The 18948-nt window shown below is 46.2% G+C and overlaps 1 protein-coding gene and 1 long non-coding RNA gene across 3 annotated transcripts; one reads left to right on the top strand and one right to left on the bottom strand.

The window, feature by feature from the left end:
• The first annotated feature begins 69 nt into the window (after positions 1 to 69).
• Positions 70 to 7495, top strand: LOC134520346 (uncharacterized). Of its 2 annotated transcripts, none has more exons than XR_010072419.1 (3): positions 70 to 620; positions 2442 to 3663; positions 3757 to 7495. It is a non-coding gene; the product is annotated as an uncharacterized LOC134520346 (long non-coding RNA). The 2 variants fall into 2 exon arrangements; XR_010072418.1 differs by having other exon boundaries at positions 83 to 620; positions 3586 to 3663.
• Positions 7496 to 9211: 1716 nt separating this feature from the next.
• On the bottom strand, positions 9212 to 17708 carry RAP2C (RAP2C, member of RAS oncogene family). The gene is made up of 4 exons (XM_063345553.1): positions 17555 to 17708; positions 17072 to 17481; positions 14961 to 15280; positions 9212 to 9348 (listed from the first exon to the last, which is right to left on the bottom strand). The coding sequence occupies exons 2-3, from the start codon at positions 17342 to 17344 to the stop codon at positions 15002 to 15004; spliced, it is 552 nt and encodes a 183-aa protein (XP_063201623.1). The 5' UTR covers positions 17345 to 17481; positions 17555 to 17708; the 3' UTR covers positions 9212 to 9348; positions 14961 to 15001.
• Between the last annotated feature and the right edge of the window lie 1240 nt (positions 17709 to 18948).

The raw sequence follows: 18948 nt of genomic DNA, 5'->3' as shown, positions 1-18948 counted from the left end.
CCGTCAATCCTCCGGATACCCATCTCTATGGCCCCGCGGTCCTCCCAGGCACCGGAAGGGCCCCTCAGTCCTCCGAGGGCCGCTCTCTATGGCCTTGCAGTGCCTCAGGGCACCGTAAGTGTCCTCAGTCCTACGGAAGCCACACGCTACCAGCGCTCTTTCAAAACTACAGAAAACGGTTAATAATTAACCGCAAAAATAATCTTAAGACCACAGAAATGAAGGGACCACTGTGGAAATGTCTTCTCCACCACAACAAGCCGACATCGCTTGAGCACGAGTGGTAGGATAATCGGCAGCAGCGAGTCGGAACTCCCCGAAGATAAAAACGAAGTAGGGTGCTTTGCCTGCGGGGAACTTCGGGCAGGTGGAAGAGGAGCTGCCGCTCCTCCTCGTGTCCTCTGGGGTTGGCCCTGCCCTTTTCCCAGGGGGCCGAGGGCACACGACCGCGGCCTCTGCTGAGGGAGCTGGTTCTGCCCTGGGGCGTCCCTGGTGTCCCGGCTCTGCTGGGCCTTCACTCAGCTGCAGTTTTGGAGCTGGCTCAGCTGTTTCGGCAGGTGGTTTTTTGGCATTTAGAGAAGCAGAGATGAGAAGTCTTAAGGTACAACCTTCAGGACCAGGTAGGGTTCAGCAGTATACGTAGTAGAAAGTAGACTTTTATGCTGCTTTTTTTTTTTTTTTCTTCTTTTAAAGTCCATAATTTTGCAATGGGTGTTCAGGGATGGCAAGATGGTTTAATAGTATGCTTTTCTGTATTCAGTTTCTTTATTCTTTATTATCCTGGCCTTCCCAAGTTTATTGAAGATGGAACTGTGGGGTTTTTTCACCAGTTTTGCTGTATACAGTGTAAGTTGCTGATATCGTTTCTCTCCATAGGGCTGATGGTGAGATTATCTAGCAGGGGTTAGGGTGAGCATCTTGTATGTATCTGTATTTGGAGTTTTAGCGTTTCTCAAGAAAACAACAGGGACATAAGGCATAGTGTCTTCCAGGGTATAGGACGGCTCACCGCCTTTGCCCATTGCCCAGAGACTATGGTGTCCCTAGAGCTTTTGCAGCTTGTGGCAGGCCCCAGTCAGGGTGTCACTTATTTTGTGGGTCTGTAGCACAGCCCAGAGTCTGTGGGAAGACAGAAGATAGAAAGAGCCCACGAGTGCAGGGAACAGCTTGGAAGAGCAGCTCCTGAGGAGCAGCTGATGCAGGGGGTTCAGGGTATGCAGAAGTGCATATACAGCTGTCGGGAAGAAGTGGGTCACGAGACAGGTCACGAGAAGAGAAGGGGTTTCGAAAGCTTTGGGACTGGGGGATGGCTAGGAAAGGGAGGCAGGTTCATCTGTGTTTCTCGTATCAGTTTTGCAGTGTTGATGAGGTCTGGTCCAGTCTCTGGCATTTGAGGTGAGATGGGTAGTACCAAGGAGGAGCACAAGACTGGTGATTTTGCACAAGTGCAATGGTAATTTTGTGTTTCTTGGTATCTATCTTAGGTGCCACTGCAGCCTCTGACTCTGGGATTGGCATGGAGCAGATGAGCGGAATGCCACAGTGCTTTTGAGGATGAGGGTGTTGTGGAAGAGCTTGGCATCTACTGTCATGATGCTCGCTACTGGAGCTATAGTTTCTTCCATTTTTTGCAGATGAAGAGGAACCCGGTGACTGCAGGAACGTATGTTAGCTGGTTATTGTGGTTATTGTCAAGGATGACTTCAGGCCCCTGGCCTTCTGAAACCTAAGTTGCGGGACTGGCACTGGAGAGGGGCCAGGGTTGACAGTTGCAGAAAGGGGTTTTTAAAGTTAGTGTAGGGCAGAGGGCGGTCCTGGAGCAGTCCCCTTTGGGCAGGTAAAGGAAGCGGGTTTGTCTTCAGCACAACGCTAGCATGTGCTGGGCAGGGCGGTTCCAGCCTGCGTCTGTTGTGGTGTAGTTTGTGAGGTGTCTTCTGTGTCTCAGAACTTTCTCGGGTCTTGGTGTCCTCTTTACACTCAAGAAGTCAAGTGGAAAGGATGGAGTTCTAAGGAACTATATTGCTTATTTTCATGGCAGATGCGGCTTCCTTCTTTGCTCAAGACAACTAGCTCTGGTTGAGTAAGCCTTGATTACATCTAGGCAAAGAAATGCACGTGTTCTCCACGTGCCTCCAGGCAAATAGATCAGACCCATCTCACCATATGGGTCTTGATCCTGAGTTTTGTTAACATGTTCCTGTCCCTCTTCTCCCACTCCCTTCTTTTCCTTTTATTCTTCCTCATATGACCCTTATCGTGCTTCAGTCCTACCAAGGCCTGCCAAATTCCAGGTATATAGCTCAAAGCAGAGCTAAAGTTGTGCCAAAGCCATTCTTCAGAGCAGGCAGTGGAGGACAGAAGAGCAGCATCCGTCTGATGCTGGGAGCTTGGTGCTTTTGTAGTGACCAGAGGTGATCCCCATCTCATGGTTCCTCTTTCAGGGCCTTCTGGCAGATGGCGGTAGCTATGAGACAGACGTGTTTCACAGAACAGGAAACATTCCTACATCATGACTGGCTCAAGGTTTCTGACTGGCACAAGGTTTCAGGGGTACATTAATAAAACCTTTCGAAATTATTAATTTGGGCCCTGAGATGAAACAATTTAGATGGCCTGAGATATTGTTCCGACAGCTAATAGAGAAACAGCTTAGTTAAAAGGAGGGGAACACAGCTGGACTGCAAAGTACCTCTCACCACAGCCTGACACCGGCCAGGCCCTGAAGCTACAATCCTTCTTCTAACCTGTTAAGAAATCCATCTGCGTTACTGAGATTAGACATAGGGCATTTCGCAAGTCTGTGCCAATTCCTGGAACATCGAATGGAAACCAGTGCCAGGATCAGTAACGTGACTGCGGTCACAGAGACACGAGGCTGCAAGGGACTTCAGGAGATCAGACCTGACAGCCCAACGTACAGAGGCCACACACGCTCCTTCCTCCAGCAGTGCTTATCAAACGTCACCTTCGAAAATTCTCCACCACCTCCAAGTAATTGCAGCCTGCTCCAGCACTTCAGCTGTCCTCTGCGAGAGCCTTTCTCTCTTTTCCAACAAAAATCAGCTTTGCTGAAAATTCATTTTATTTCTTCTTGTTTTCCCACAGGGGCCATGCGGTTGCTGCTGATTACATGATCATTATTAATTTGCTTTTAAGAAAAAAAGAGTCTAAGGTCTGTTACGGCAGTGGGATGAATCCTAACCTGATGATCAATCATCCTATCTGCCAGTTCCCAAAAGGACAAGTCGCCCTTAAGGAATGTCACAAACAGCAAATATAATTTTTCTCTTCTGCGCTGACCAGATAATTTAAATCTAATGTCAAGGCAGATCTTCTAAAGACATAAACTGGATGAACTAGTCAGCCTAGAGGCAGGAAACAGGAAAAAAAAAAATAACTTGAAGAGCCAGAATTTGCCAGAAAGCTGATTGTTTGGTTCACCGAGTTGCAGTCATTTATCAATTATACCTTTTAGTAGAAGCATAAGATGTCTAAGTCTGAACCAGTTACATTGTAGTCTCACAAATACATGAAAGATACTAATGCTTTTCACAAGTCTGACAAATTTTTAACTTTGTTTTTTAGATTCTAGGCCACTTATTTGTTTACGTGCAGTGGAATAATTTCAAAATTACTCTACAGTGCTGGTGCACGGGATTCCAGGTAAGGCCAAGCACCTCCCCACCTTGAACACAGTCTTACACGTTATGCCCCAAGGAAGGAAGTGCTATGATTGATTACCATTTTTCTTCCAAGGCAAGAACAATTGAGGTCTCTCACTAACCGGCAGCATCTCGGAGTCTCAGGTCCCACACAAGCCTAATCACTGGAAATATGCTTTGGAGGAAGTAAGTCCCTGTTAGAAAGCTGTCCCAGCAGGCTCAGCTGGAACCAACCGAACACCGAGGGGCACAGACACGTCACAAACCAAACATAAACAGCCCAACAGTGAATATTTTTCAGGTTCTTGCAATATGAGAGCCTCTTCCCCATCAATTGTTGCAGTTACTGCAATTATCGCTCCAGACTTTTTGGAGGTACTTGAAGAGAACTTTGAAGTAGAGCACCAAAGGCAAGTAAGTTTGGTTTTTTTATTTATTTATTAATTCCATACTTAATAACACTGTTTACATGGAGAACACGTTCATTCCCTGCAATCTTGTAATCAAAGTGAATCACCGCTGCCAGCCAAGCTACTGTAAGCTCAGTGCTGCCCTCAGCAGAGCCAACCAACTGCTATAGGTAGGCTACAGCCTTTGAATTGAATGCTGTTGCTGATTTACAGCTGAAAGGTCATCTTCTCTGCTCCTCGCAGCTGTGTTGACCAGGCAGAGATAAAAATGGCTACTTAAAAGACCCCAAAGTCACATTATTTCGCTTTCACAGAGCACAGAGACACCTCATCTCTTGAGAACGCTCGCTCGCAGCTACGGCGGCTCTACCCCCACTTCCCCCAGCTGCCGAGTAAGTAAGCGGTGACTCACCAAACACAAGTGCTTACCAGCAACTAAGCTACCAGGACTGCTGACTTTTCAGCACAGATAACTCAAACAGGTGAACATATATTGTTCTAGAACCTGTATCTCATTTTAATTAAGACTAGACACTTCTACCTGGCTTCAAACTGTAATTACAGCCAAGCCTTTTAGGGCAGATAACAGCGTACTGCACGACGCAAGGTGGGGCCGGTGGTTCCCCCTCCACCCACACAGCGCATCTCCTGAGCTTCCTCCTAGGGCTGTCCCCACCGCCGGGTTCATACCCTAGCGCAGCCAGAGGCTGCAAGGCCCAACTCTGCCCTCGTTAGCGATTCATCACTCATGCTACGTGGGGGAGCAGGGTTGGGAAGAGTCCTCCCAGCCCGGCTGCGGTTAGCTCCTGCTCGCCAAACACGCTGGGGGGACATACCTGGCCTCTGACTGCACGGGGGAAGTGGGACACTGGGGACATTTCTGCAGGGCCGCTGCACTCTATAGCAGGAAATGTTAAACCAAAGAAATAGCTGCCTATGAAATCCTAGCTCAGCAGCCCCCAAACCCAGCTAGCCTGGATTTAAAGCAACATGATGCTGGCACAGCTCTTTTTACAAAGGACGGTACTCAGCTATTGGTACAGCAGCCGCCGAGCTCACACTCAGCACCACGACTTTTGAAAGATAATGGCCTTAAGCATCAATCTTACACGCTTCCTTAAAATCCCCAGCCCAGACTACATTGTACCATCACTTTGAAACAAACCGGTGGTGTAGTCACAGGGACTTATTGGCTGCACTTGCATCCACTTCCCACCCTCTGAGTGGGAACAGGAAGCAGCTTGCTTAGTGCCATAAGGAATCAGGAATATTACTGCTCAATTACGACTTCTTTTAAAACGCACGAGAATCCCAGACTAGCAGGGGTTGGAAGGGACCTTTGGAGATCATCCAGTCCCACCCCCTGCCAGAGCAGGGTCACCCACAGCAGGTGGCACAGGAACGCCTCCAGGGGGGTTTGGAATGTCTCCAGAGACAGAGACTCCACCACCTCTCTGGGCAGCCTGTGCCAGGGCTCTGCCACCCTCACAGGAAAGAAGTTCCTCCTCATGTTGAGGTGGAACTTCCCATGGTCAAGTTTGTGCCCGTTACCCCTTGTCCTGTCACTGGGCACCACTGAAAAGAGCCTGGCCCCATCCTCCTGACACCCCCTATTTAAGCATTGATAAGAAGTCAGACTCAGACAGCGATCAACCCACTTGTTACACCTCGAAGCAGACCAGTCCTAATGCGTCAGCTCCCACGCTGACGCTAGGCAGAACTAGGCACGCTTCACCCCAGCGAGGTTAAGGGAAGCACGCCTTTCGTCCAAGATCGTGAAGGGCAGTCTGCCCTTCTTCTCCGTCCTTTTCCTCTCAAGATGGAAACTCCTCTTCCAGCTCAGTGAAGGAAGCGTGAACAGGAAGAAGCAACAGCACAGAAACCCACCTACAAGATAAGGCTAATGCTGTTTTAGCTGGAGGAGGAGGAGGAGGAGGGGTAAGCATGCTACGTGGTTTTGCCTGTTGACACATCACTGAGGACTGAAGGTACTAAGGTAGCAAGTTTTTCCTAAACTTGAAATCCCATTTTACATGGCTTTAATTACAAATGCAACATTAAAGGTCAGTATCAAGACTAAATTCTGAGGAAGATGCACTTTTTGTTCCAGGGCCCAGATGACAGTCGGGGACTTGGCAATCTCAAGGCTTTTACTGAGCATTTAAGATAATTGTTATCAAATAGCTTTGGGCACTCTCAGGTGGAAGATTTTCTAGAAAAATCTTCTGCCTGTCCTGTGGCAGAGCTCCAAGAGTGCTTACTTGGCTCGTGTGGTGGAAAGATGACGGTTCTGGATTACTATGGCAGCACTGTAAGATGATGCCAGGACCCATAGCCGCTGCCATCTTCACACACACAAAGGCCTCTATGAAAAATAAGAACTTTAAAGACTTGGACAAGACAAACACAATACTTGTTTTGAACAAAGCTTTGTCATACTCGCCTGTGAGGAGAGGCACCATCACTGCTTTGAAGGGACTCCCCAGCTCACAGCAGAGTCCCTGCCCTGCACAGGAAGGTATCGCACGGCCCTGGCCCCCGCTCCTCGCCGAGCACATCGGACTGCGAGTCTTACGCCCAGCCTGGGCACGGCTGCAGGCCCTGTTTCCCCAAGCCAGAAGGAGTCATTTCTGACAATTCAGATGTGGTTACTATGTTTAGAATAACCAGTACCTCCAAAAAAATCAAAAAAAAAAAAAAAAAAAAAAAAAAAAAAAAAAAGGCAGCTTGCCAGTTCAGCACACTTTAGAAGAAGAAATTGAACACAGACTGGTCACCCCAGTTTGGTAATACAGGTATCTATTTTATTAAAAAAGTTACAAACAGGTGGACTGTAGGGTTGTCTTACAAAATGACAAGAATGAATTCTACTGGAAAAAATATTTTACAAAGCATTATAGGTAATTGTTCCATTTTTGCACTTGTTATTCCAGATTTCACCTATCACTGGTAAAGATACAGTACATTAGATACATGATGTTAGGTTACATTTTTATTTGCAGAGCCCTACTGCAGTGATTTGAACAACTCCTAAACAGATGCCATAGTAAAGACAATACATATTGCATTTATTATTAGCCTCTTACTCTAATAAGCAACTTCACATGCAATCTATTGAGGAAGCCTAAATTAACTTTTGGTCCCTTTTTCCCCCCAAAGTGTGCTGAAGAAACCATCTCTCGTTTTCCCAGTCCTGTCACTCTAAGCTAGTTCAAGTTTTTTAAGGTTTTTTTTTTTTTAAGTTTTTTTTTTTTTTTTTGCGCTGAGGTCAATGAAAATGAACACTGGTTCGATAATTACCCATAGGAGTGAACCACTCATTAATAGTAACTGACTTTTTCCCCCTTAGACAAAGGAAAACTAAGATCTTTATGAATTACTTTTATTTCCTATTACTTCCTTAAAACCTACAAAAAAAGATAACAACCACCACTGAAAAAAACTACTTTGAATACAAGGTTTGGTTTAATTCTGATTAAAGTGCAAACCTAAGTATTAGCCTCAGCTTGTTTATAAAGTTTGTACAAACAGGGGGAAAAAAAAATAAAATAAATCAAGTAACCCCACAGAAAAAAAAATTAAAATCAGTTGTTTTGATACCCAAGCAGAAAACCTGGTGTCCTCTTCTTTTCAGGATTCGAATTTAACACCAAATGTCGACTCAGAATCTTTATTTCTGCTAATATTGTAAAGTCAGCCTGCATTATTACCAATAAAACACATTAATGTTGAGATACTGTACCGGTGATCTTTTATTGTTTTAAATGCCATCATCCACAATACAATTAGTGAGTTTTAAACTGCTTAACCTCATATATCCATCACTGCTTTTACTGGAGCTTTTCTCAAAGTTATTTAGCTATTACAGGGAAAGAATGTACATTTCTAGAAGCATGTTCAAATGACTAAAGCTGGGCTCCTAAAAACCTAGAACTTTGGTGCAGTAGGTGAGCTGCAGTTATTAAATTTCTGCAAAAAAAAATTACACATTTTAAACCACTGCTAGAAAAAGCTCTCATGTATGCAACATGTTAATAAAACTGAACAAAAAAAGATTTTCATCTGTTCTTTGTACATTTTCATTCTGCTCTTTATACCTGTGTTATTGTTAAAATTTTCAAGTATTCAGAGAAAATGTTGATCAGGTAAACAATAAGGAAGGCAATGGCTGTTTAAAGCACACTTGCAGTTAGTATCACTGAAACCTGGTGCTTTTCCCCTTGTTACACCAACTTGTCTCTAATATTAAACTTGTTTATTGGGAAAAAAAAAAAGCTAAAAAGCAATTTGTGACAGTGCAAGAAAAACATTAACAAATATTGCTTTAAAATATTATTCAGAAAGACAAATATTAGGAACTATAAAATGTAAAGTGATCTTATTTGCATTAGATTTACATGTGCAGAAGTTTACTGGATGTCTCTTGTGCCAGGCAAAGCTGAGCTGACTGACAAGGCGTACAGCCCATTTTGAAGGATACATTATCCCTTTTCAAAGGCATAAAGAAGCTATTTGTAAACAAGCAAGTTTAGGAACTCAGTAGAAGGAAAAGTGTGCTGCCGTTTTTCAATGCTACAATTGTCATTTTTGATTAAATGAGTTTAAGAAACCCATGATTGCAAGAAAAGAAACATCAGCTGGAGACTTTACATCCCATTCCAAGTAATCCCTACCGTCCAATCAGACCAGTTACAAACACAATATCACAGCTGCATTTGCCAAGAAAAGGGATACTACATCCATACAACAGAGGTGCCTTCAGTATCTTTTCATGACACTGTCACACATAAACAAAAAGTCTCAAAGAATAACCAACTACATTGGAGGAGAAAACTTTGCAAATAGGAATAAGCACTGATGCGAGGTAATATACAGAAGTAACCATTTGTTTAAGGCTCAATTTATTCTCCATTAAAACTCTCTTCTTTTAAAAGGCATTGAGTAGGTAATACTGAGTTTAAGTATTTAATAAATACAAGTTCAGAAATTGATTAAAGAAATCAATTAAAATATTAAAAATGAACTCTTGCATATTAGCCATTATATGAACTTAGAAAGCTATAAAAGGACTGATAGATAAAGAACAGATTTTTAACTTATGGTAAACATGCTAAGCATTCTGGTTAAGGTGTGTGGATCCTGGAGGCCACCAACCTTATGCACTTAGATGTATGGCAATGTGCTGTAATAGAGACAGGTTTACCAAGGCTCAGCTCTGCAACCTGGGCTGAAAGTTCTCCAAAGCAGCATCTGTGCAAGTTTCCTCTGAGTTTTATCTGCAAGTTAAACAAAATAACTAATGAAAGCCATATTCAACACACACTCAAAGTGAACTCAGCTTCTCACAAAGTGCGGAACAGCTCGTTTTCTGTACCAAGCTCCAAAGCACTGCTTTACACAGCAGCATTCTTGAAGCTCTCCTCTAATTCCAGTAATACAAGAGACAAGCAGGTGACAACTTATTGCTATGAACTCAGTGCTGCCCCTGTGGGATACTAAATGGCTTCTAAAGATTTGAAACAGCTAGGAAATGTAAGTTCTCCGGTACAGAGATACATGCTCCGGGCTTTGTATTGGTGGTGAGGAGGCACCACATCACCTGGTAACATGAAGCAATGGCATTTTGCACAAGTTCTGGGAACAGGTAGATGAGCCAACATCTCAGCGGCCAGTTTTGACATCTGAATTCTCAGCATTCAGATCCTACTACTAAAAATAACAACCAAAAAACCTTAGCATTCCTCAGACTTAGCCTCAACAGGGACAGAACAGTATGCCACTGTTCTCAATCAAGCACAGGTAGCGTTGTAACACGTAGTGTTACCAATGTGACCAATACATCTTCCTATTTCTGATAACACGCTTGCACCACTTCACAGTATTTATCTGCAGATACCCCAAAAGCCTCAGCCGAAGCTCAAAGTCTATAAAAACCTGTCCCTCATATGCACGTGCGTGCACTTCATTGAGGCTTGATCCTTGGCTTTTCAGGGATTTTGATGAATCTTCTCTATTCTTGAAGTCATTTCTTCATAGGAATCAGGGCCTTACATTGCCTACTGTACTGTTTCAGCTGTTAATTTGCTCTCAATTAACAGTTTGTCATGACAGAGTGCTCTGACATGGTCAGGGTTCCCTTTCTTGCCTAAAAACTGGTCACCCCCAACATTCAGGAGCAGTACTCCTGTACTGATAGGAGCAAACAGCCAGGTTTTGCTTGCTTGTTTGCATGTTTTCCAGCTAACAGTAATTCCCACCTAGTCTGGAAAGCACGTTTGCTCCCCCGACACCATTGCTGGTCCACGAGTTTTAGATGGGGATGGTCCCTGTACTGTCAAAACAGCAAACAAACGTGTAGCTCTTAACAGGGAGGGATTAGACCTGCTTCATAGCTGTTTTATCTTTGCTTAGAGCAGAGGAGAGGTGAACCACTTACAGTGAGCTCCTCATACTACCAGTTAGATCCATCCCAAAACTTCACCTAAATCCAGCATCCAGTGCCGTGGCCAGCAAAGAATTACTGGAGATAGTAAGAACAGAGAAAGTAAGTAATGGTATTTTCTTCCACGTGCTCTTTCAGCATCCCTGTATTTGCAGGTTAGGGACCTCCCAATTCAGATCTGTCATCTTTCCATTCAACCTGTGCATAGTTACTACAATTAGCACCATATAGTACCTTATCTGGCTTCACTTGCCCGTGATATTTCTCTAGCACTCTCTAGTCTCTTCTGCGAGCAGGCAGGAGAGAAGGGGATGTTAGACAATCTAAATTTGTCTGTGTTGCATAGCCCCACAGATCAGAAGGCACTATACTTTCAGTTGTTAACCCTAGAGATTACTTTTACTTCAGTGCTTGTTAATATCAGTTACTCAGGGAGGGGACAAAAATCGATCAGTGTCAACCTTTCACCTGAATAATAGTTCCTCTACAGAAAAACTTTAATGCACCAGCACTGTATCAGACGCCAAATTTTAAAAAAGATTTAAAATACAAACCACTGTCATACTGAAAATTCAAGAGGAATACTAAAGCAAGGGACAGAGAGCAGCTACTGGAATTCTCACATCTCTGAATGTAATAATGAGATGACAGAAGACCACTGCAGAAGCAGGAAGGGGGGGGGGCGGCGGGAAACAGGATGCAAGAACAACACAAAAGGAACTATGGGTTATCCCGATTATGTAGTTATGTTCCATCCTTCATCTCACCCAAGGTGGCTGACTTGAACAGGAATTTAAGCAAGTGCTACTCAGAAGTGTCATGGAAGAACCTACACAACATCATACTTGGCAGATATTTTGAGGTATCAGTGGTACTTGCTAGTTAAAACACACCATGAAACAGCCTTAGACAAAACCAGGCCCAGCATATAATCCATCCCCCACCCCTCCCATTGGTTTCTCCAGCAGAACTGTAAAGACACAAACTGTTTCTACTACGTACTTCATTCTGAACTAACTGATCCAGACCTAAGACTCCTCCTGGACACGTACAGGCGCCAGAACTCGGAGATGATGAGGACTATGCTAGGACAGAGCTATAGTTCAAGCACACTTCCTACACATAGGTTTTCAGACAGCTGGTTCCACTTCCTCAGTTTCACTTTACCTAGGAGGGGTCACTTCTAAAGCAGATGTTTGAGAAGCAGCAATTGTTCCCTGGATGACAGATAAGCAGAATAATTACAGAGCTGATTACAGCTATCACAAGACACCATCAGCAGCTCTCCTACACTAGAGCACATCAGACAGAAATTAGCAGGCAGCCAAAGGCTTATCATAAAGTTAATGAGATCCTACACCTACTCAATCAAAGAACAAGGACAGAGTGGGAGCCAGGAAGAAGACAACATCCCAAAAGTGTGAGGCTGAAATGAAAGACAGGGAGCACGAAGCCCGTGAAGAGCCATGATGGGTAACAGAAGTTCCAGACGTGGTGAGATCTGGACTGAAAAGGAAGCTGCTTAGGAAGGAAAGACTTACTTGTTTGGCACAAGTGATGAGATTACATTGGGCAGAAGAAGTATCTCCTAATGCTGGAGCTAGAGAAGTGGGCCCATGCAAACCTCACGAAGTTCAATAAGGCCAAGTACAAGGTCCTGCACTTGGGTCGGGACAATCCTCATTATCAATACAGGCTGGGGGATGACATGATAGAGAGCAGCCCTGCGGAAAAGGACTTGGGGTGGATGAGAAGCTGGACATAAGCCTACAATGTGTGCTTGCAGCCCAGAAGGCCAACCGCATCCTGGGCTGTATCGAAAGAAGCATGGCCGACAGATCCAGAGAGGGGATTCTGCCCCTCTACTCCGCTCTGGTGAGACCCCACCTGGAGTACTGTGTCCAGCTCTGGAGCCCTCAGCACAAAGACACGGAGCTGTTGGAGCGGGGCCAGAGGAGGCCACGAAGATGATCCGAGGGCTGGAGCCCCTCTGCTATGAGGACAGGCTGAGAGAGTTGGGGGGGTTCAGCCTGGAGAAGAGAAGGCTCCGGGGAGACCTTCCAGCCCCTTCCAGTCCCTGAAGGGGGCCTACAGGAAAGCTGGGGAGGGCCTGTTGGCAAGGGCATGGTGCAATAGGACGAGGGGCAATGGTTTTAAACTAGAGCAGGGTGGGTTTAGATGAGACATTAGGAAGAAGTTCTTTCCAATGAGGGTGGTGAGACACTGGCCCAGGTTGCCCAGAGAGGTGGTGGGAGGCCCCATCCCTGGAGACATTCAAGGCCAGGCTGGATGAGGCTCTGAGCAACCTGATCTAGTTGAAGATGTCCCTGATGACTGCAGGGGGGTTGGACTAGATGGCCTTTAGAGGTCCCTTCCAACCCAACACATTCTAGGATTCTAAAAGTAAGGAAGTATTTTGCTGCTAGAAGCTTGATGAGACACTACGAGCTATGTAGAATGGAGGAGAGGAAATCTGTATTATAGGAGTTTAGGATTCTCTACCTCAAAAGATCACAGAAGCAGAAGAATACAGATGTTTCTTCGGAAGCAGAGCACGCTTTGCTTAGGAAACTGGTAAGATCTAGGCATAAGTTAGGATTCACAGGAATAACATAGGGCCTCGCCCCTCACCACAATTTCACCTTGAAGATGAAGCTTGATATTTAATGTCAAATCCAGAACTGTCCACCTACACAAGATGAACCACTAGTAAGCCACGGCATTGCCATAACCTTTGGCACTATAATTGAAGTACAGATACTCTTATTTGTGAAGCTGCCTCAGAACTAGCTGAAACTTTGCACTACTGTAAGTGACTGAAGACACTAAACCTGTAAGCACTTAGTTAAAAAAAGCAGTAATTCCTTTGATTTACTTCTTCCTATAACCCTATAAGGCTCTACAGGTGTTAGTGATTAGCATACAAAGAAAGACTTGTGTTTTTCTCTGCTCCAATACAAGCAGTTTTCTCACCTTTCAGCAAGCAAATCTTGAACTTACACACACCTCTTACATGGTGACAGCAGCCTTTCCTTATTTCACAGAACTGGAGATAAAAGCATTGTGTATTATCTTTAATATGACAGTGCTAGGGTCGCAATGATCTAAAATTTTACATCTACAAAGCACTAGATAGCGATCTCAAAGACAAGCTTTGAGACTTCACTCTCTGACCTCGCACTCAAGATTAAAGAGGATACATAGTACAAAGCTGCCAGTAATAACCCATTTTCCCTCTCCTCACTCAGACACAACAAACTTTTTTCACGCAAGCAGGAGTTACTAATGTAGCAGTCAGAGCCTAAGCCTCAATCAGTGCAGCTGTCAAGAGGGGCAGTTCTTTTCCCTGAATTTTCACGTCCTCCCTCATCCCTGCACTTGCCCTCAAAGATCACATTGAGTTGTTTGCCAAGACAGGCCCAACACACAACTGATGGACCAGCTGGCTGCACGCAGAAGGGTACCAATGATGTGGAAGAACCCTTTTCACTAACATGGATTCAAGCCAATGGGAAACTAGACCTGCAAGCACTACGAGGAAAAAGAGAAGGGGGAGCCCAGAACCACCTTGCACAGGAACAACAGCACTGCCGTGTGCAGGGAGGAGCAGATCCATTTACACAATCAGGTGAAAAAGATACTGAAAGAGACCACCATGTGTGCAAAGGGCCAAGAGTAGCTAGCCTTGTGGAAAAACGTAAAAATCAAAGCAATTACCCGAGACAGGGGAAGATGCCCCTCTGAACACCGCACTCTTGCCACACCTCTTATGAGTCACTGGGAAAGAGTTGTGCATTTGGAAGCCATTTTATAGTGTGTGCTCTTCATCTAAAATCGCCAAAGCAGAGAACTTTCCACACGTCCTTGACTAGTACATATGGTCTTCAAGCCACTCCTCACAACTCAGGGTGGTTCTCTTCTAGACTTACTCCACTGATAAGGCAGAAATGTACTTTAAGTACATTCAGTTTCTGTACCACAGAATTTCATTTTATTTCTTTTCAAACAAGCTCAAAGTCTCCTCAGCAAAACTATTGGGAAACTTGGGTCGCAATAATCCCGTTGAACTCCAAGGCAATTCCCATTCAGATAACAACTACAACCAGTAACGAAACCCACTGCAACATCAGAAAACATTATTAAGGATAATGTAATGTCAAATACAGCACTGACAGTCAAAACAGGTGCAGGTGAGATCATAAAATTTGTCTCATTGTAAAAGTCCTGCAAGCGAATGCAACATTCCCTGACTAAGCCTACTGAAGTAACGTAAGAAGTCCATTTGACTCAAGTAATTGTTTGCAACTGAATGCACAAGCTTCATCTCCTTCAGAGGAAGGCTAGCTCCAGGTTAGACTACTTAATTTCACACTCCCTGTCACACTTTATCTGCTTACTTAAACAGCATGCTTATGCGCCTCAATTAGTTATGACTGTTCCACCAACCTGCTCTGTATGGCCATGATTGAGGTTTTTCTTAATTTTTCTCACTGGACGATGCAAGTTGTACAACACTGATCTTGTTTTTCAGGCAGGGAGGCATAGTTCATTTGCCTGACGATCTCAGCAAACAGTTCATCCACCATTGTTTTGCTCTTGGCTGATGTCTCCATGAAGGGACAGCCCCACTCCTGAGCCAGGGCTCTGCCTTCTGCAGATAAGACCTCCCTCTCCGACTCCAGATCCACTTTATTCCCCACTAGGATCAGAGGAACTTTCTCGTATCTCTTCACCCGGACAATCTGGTCCCTCATCGGCTTGATGTCCTGATCAAACAATCCAACTGGTTAGTACGTGTAAGTAGCCACAGAAAATTGCTACATAACCACTACAGAGACACATTTCAATAACCCTCACATGCAACCGAGCATTCAAAAATACATCATAAGCCTTAAATTTATGCAGATCTAGCAGTCAGAGGAAGCTTGCTACCCATCTTTAATAAAAGTTATTTTTTATTTTATATAAACACATGCACATTTTATAAAATGTATGCATATATACAAACAGAAAGCGACTACTGTACTAAGATTAGAGACTTTCTGTTCAGCTAGAGAAAGATGCAGTATAGCTGCTTTGAAAGTTGGTTTCAGTTTTCTGAAAAAAATTGTCTCAAATCTCATGACCTATAACATTAGCAGTAGCATGCCATTACACGGCCATTTAGGAAGCTTGTGTTTAGTTTACAGCTTAAGAAAACTAGTAATTTAAACAAAGTCTTCTCACTTCTGGAATGCTTAGAATAATTCATTGTGAACACATTTAATCACACATAAGTAACGAAATTAGATGCTGTAAAGAGATTTTATTACCTAGAGATGCATTTATTCAAGTCTGAGCTAACACTGGGAGTTTACCCTTGAAAGTCTGAGTCAGCCTCCTGTGCCCCCTGAGTGTTTTAAGTTGCTATCAGTAATACTAAATTCTACAAATTCTTGCATAGTTCTGAAACAAGGCAATTAAGCGTTTGAAGTTACCACTGTACAAGAGAACTGCAGAGAGTGGTTTACACGGAGTACACATGCTATAGACAGACAAGAATAATTAAATATTAACAGGGTGGATTACTAACTGTATGCCCATTCCTCGAACAATGGGGACTCACTGGTCCCCAAAATAAGCAAAAACAAGGGGAGAAGCATCCCAATATCATTGCTGTTGTTTTCCAAGGAAAGTATGTCTTCAGCTTGTACTCGGGCTATTTTGAGGCCTCTGCAAAGATAAAGTTTAGCCTTCAGCAGAAGCAAACATACTGCTTCAGTGGGGGTGTGCAAGGTTTTGCCAAGCAGCTGGAATACACCCAACTCAGCAACTGAAGCCAACGCGGTAGTTGCAAGTCCCTGTGCTGCATGCAGTGCTACTAAATCCACTTATTCCCCACAAATAAAGCCTCATTTCTAGAGGCAGCTTAGACCAGTTACTGGCTGAGATACTTCCATTTTTTTGGAGAGTTTTAATAGTAGAAATGAAATCCAGACCCACAAATCATCACATATGGCTTGCTTCTCCTCTCCAGTACACCACCTACGCTGTGAAAGCATTGAGCTTATGGTGGACAGGAATATATTTTGTGGGGAGGGGGCGGAAAACAGCAGTTTACTTAACAAGTCCCAACAGCAGAACAGCAAGACCCTCTTCAAGACCAACTGAAGAACCAGGCCTTTGAAGGGAGGGGGAGGGTGGGGGGAAGTCTCAATTTTTATATCGAGTGATTTCTTCATAAAAGGGGACTGACAAAAGATTTATGTTGGGGAAGTGGGAGCCGGTCATTGTTCTCCAGCACTGCGTGGGATTTAACAATGGTGGCACCCTGATAAGTACCTGCAAAGCAAGCAGTTTTCCATCAGGAAGCAGGGCTGGTAAACGCACTTTCAAACAGGCATTTTCACTTTTGCCCCTTGCGAGATAAAGAGCTTATACGCACACATGGCTAACCCTGAAACTTCCTCCTCGGCCCAGGGCCTTCCCCAGGGCTAGAACGGCCGCGTCCGAAAAGGGGACGCAGGGGCCGGCCGCCTCCCTGCCCCAGCGAGCCCCGGGCCCGGGCGACGTTTTACCTGGAAGGACTGCTGGTTGACCAGGCTGTAGACGAGGATGAAGCCCTGCCCGTTCTTGATGTAGAGATCGCGCATGGAGGCGAACTGCTCGGTACCCGCCGTGTCCAGGATCTCCAGCACCGAGGGGGACGAGTCCACCTCGATCTCCTTGCGGTAGAAGTCCTCGATGGTGGGGTCGTACTTCTCGATGAAGGTCCCGGTGACGAACTGCACTGTCAGGGCGGACTTCCCCACCCCCCCGCTGCCCAGCACCACCACCTTGTACTCCCGCATCGGGCCCCGCAGCCGCTCGCCGCTCCCTCGCCGGGCCCGCCGCCGCGGCCCGGGCCTAGGGCAGGCGGCAGCGCAGCCCTCGCATAGCCCCGGCCCGCCTGAGGAGAAGGGCGAGGCCTTGCTGCTCCCGCGCCGTCCTGAGGGGGAGAGACAGCCGTTAGGCCTCGGCCCACCCCGGCCCCGCCGCCGCCCGGCCACCCCGCTCCTTACCGCCGCGCCTCACTCCATCCCGCCGCGCCTCAGCCGCGGGAACCGCCCGGCAGCGGCCGCCCCCGCCCGGAAGGGTTATGCTGCGGCACCCGGCGGCGCCCACCCCTCCCCGCCGCTCTCCCCCCCGCTCACTTCCGGCGGCGCAGGCTGGGCACGCCCCGCGACGCAACGCGACGCGACGCGCTGGCGTCACCGCCCGGACGCTTCATGCAGCGGCACCGGGCGCGAGGGGACGGGTTTGCGCGTGGCACCGAGGCACTTCCCGCGCCCCTGCGGCCCCGCCCCAAAATGGCGGCCCCGCCTCAAAATGGTGGTCCCGCCCCCAAAATGGCGACCCCGCCCCAAAATGGCGGCCCCGCCCCAAAATGGTGGTCCCGCCCCAAAATGGCGGCGCGGCGGGACCCCGGCTCCGGGGAGGGTGGCGGGCAGGTTCCCGGTGCGTTCTCGGTGTCCGTAAAAAAGACCAAACTCAAAGCCGCTCATTTATCTGGGACTTGTCACCAAACCCAGCTGTTCAGTCTCGCCCAGCTCAGAGCTAACAAACCTGGAAAAGGTTGGGAAGCTAAGCGTCAACAAGTTTGTTCGTTACCTACGTTAATCTCCTGGTGGAGGTTTTACAAAACTAAGATAAAGGGAAAAAAAATTCCTCAGTCATAAAACTTTGAAATTTAGCATTAGAACTTAAGGCATGATTTTCCCCCCATCATTCATTTACGTTCCTTTCTTCTTCACCCAGGAGACCTGTGTGGCAGCAAGGAGTGACTTTTACTAAAATTCAGGGAAGATCTGTTCTCTTACTAAACTCTAGTATCTTACGTGGGTGCCCCAGGTTGAGTTTTTGCTCGCACCCTTTTAGGAAAGGTGTTCAGAAGATTCCGACAGGATTTCTTGACCACCGCCAGCCTCCTCCTGACAGCCAGCACAAGGCTCTCCATGCGGATACACAGACTTGCCGGCTTTTCGCCTTACGATGTGCTCCCTGGCTCAGACTCTGACCCTTAACTCTTCTTCCCTGTCAACCTGGAGAGCCAGAGCTGTGCTCCGGGCACAACATTCCAAGAGGGACAGAGCATAGCCGGTGGGGCCTCGGTCCCACCACTGCCTGCCTGCTGCGAGGCTGAGCGGCTCCAGCACCTTATTGGAGCCTTCTGGTTTATAAATTGTTCTTAATCTCGGCAAAAGTTCATTAAAAAAACCAACAAACCGTGGTTTTCTCGAGCGTGGTAGCAAACTCCTGCCCGGTGCTTGTTGTCCTGGGAAAAGCCCATCTCCGAGCTGCAGCCGGGGTTTGGGGAGGAAGGGCTGGTGGGGCACGGGCGGTGGCCGTCGGGGGCTGGATGGAGAAAGGGCACCATCGGCGTGATTTTGAGGGTGCGCTGTGGGGAAAGCGGGCT

The sequence above is a fragment of the Chroicocephalus ridibundus genome, chromosome 9 (assembly GCF_963924245.1).
Source record: "Chroicocephalus ridibundus chromosome 9, bChrRid1.1, whole genome shotgun sequence".
In the NCBI taxonomy this organism is placed as follows: Eukaryota; Metazoa; Chordata; class Aves; order Charadriiformes; family Laridae; genus Chroicocephalus; species Chroicocephalus ridibundus.
The sequence above is the reverse complement of the archived record's forward strand: the minus strand, read 5'-3'. Positions and strand labels throughout refer to the sequence as shown.

Coding starts and splice junctions, on each gene's coding strand:
- RAP2C (XM_063345553.1), bottom strand. CDS start 17,344: ATGCGGGAGTACAAGGTGGTGGTGCTGGGCAGCGGGGGGGTGGGGAAG. Junction 15,281..17,071: donor TCAACCAGCAGTCCTTCCAG/GTAAAACGTCGC, acceptor TTGTTTGATCAG/GACATCAAGCCGATGAGGGA.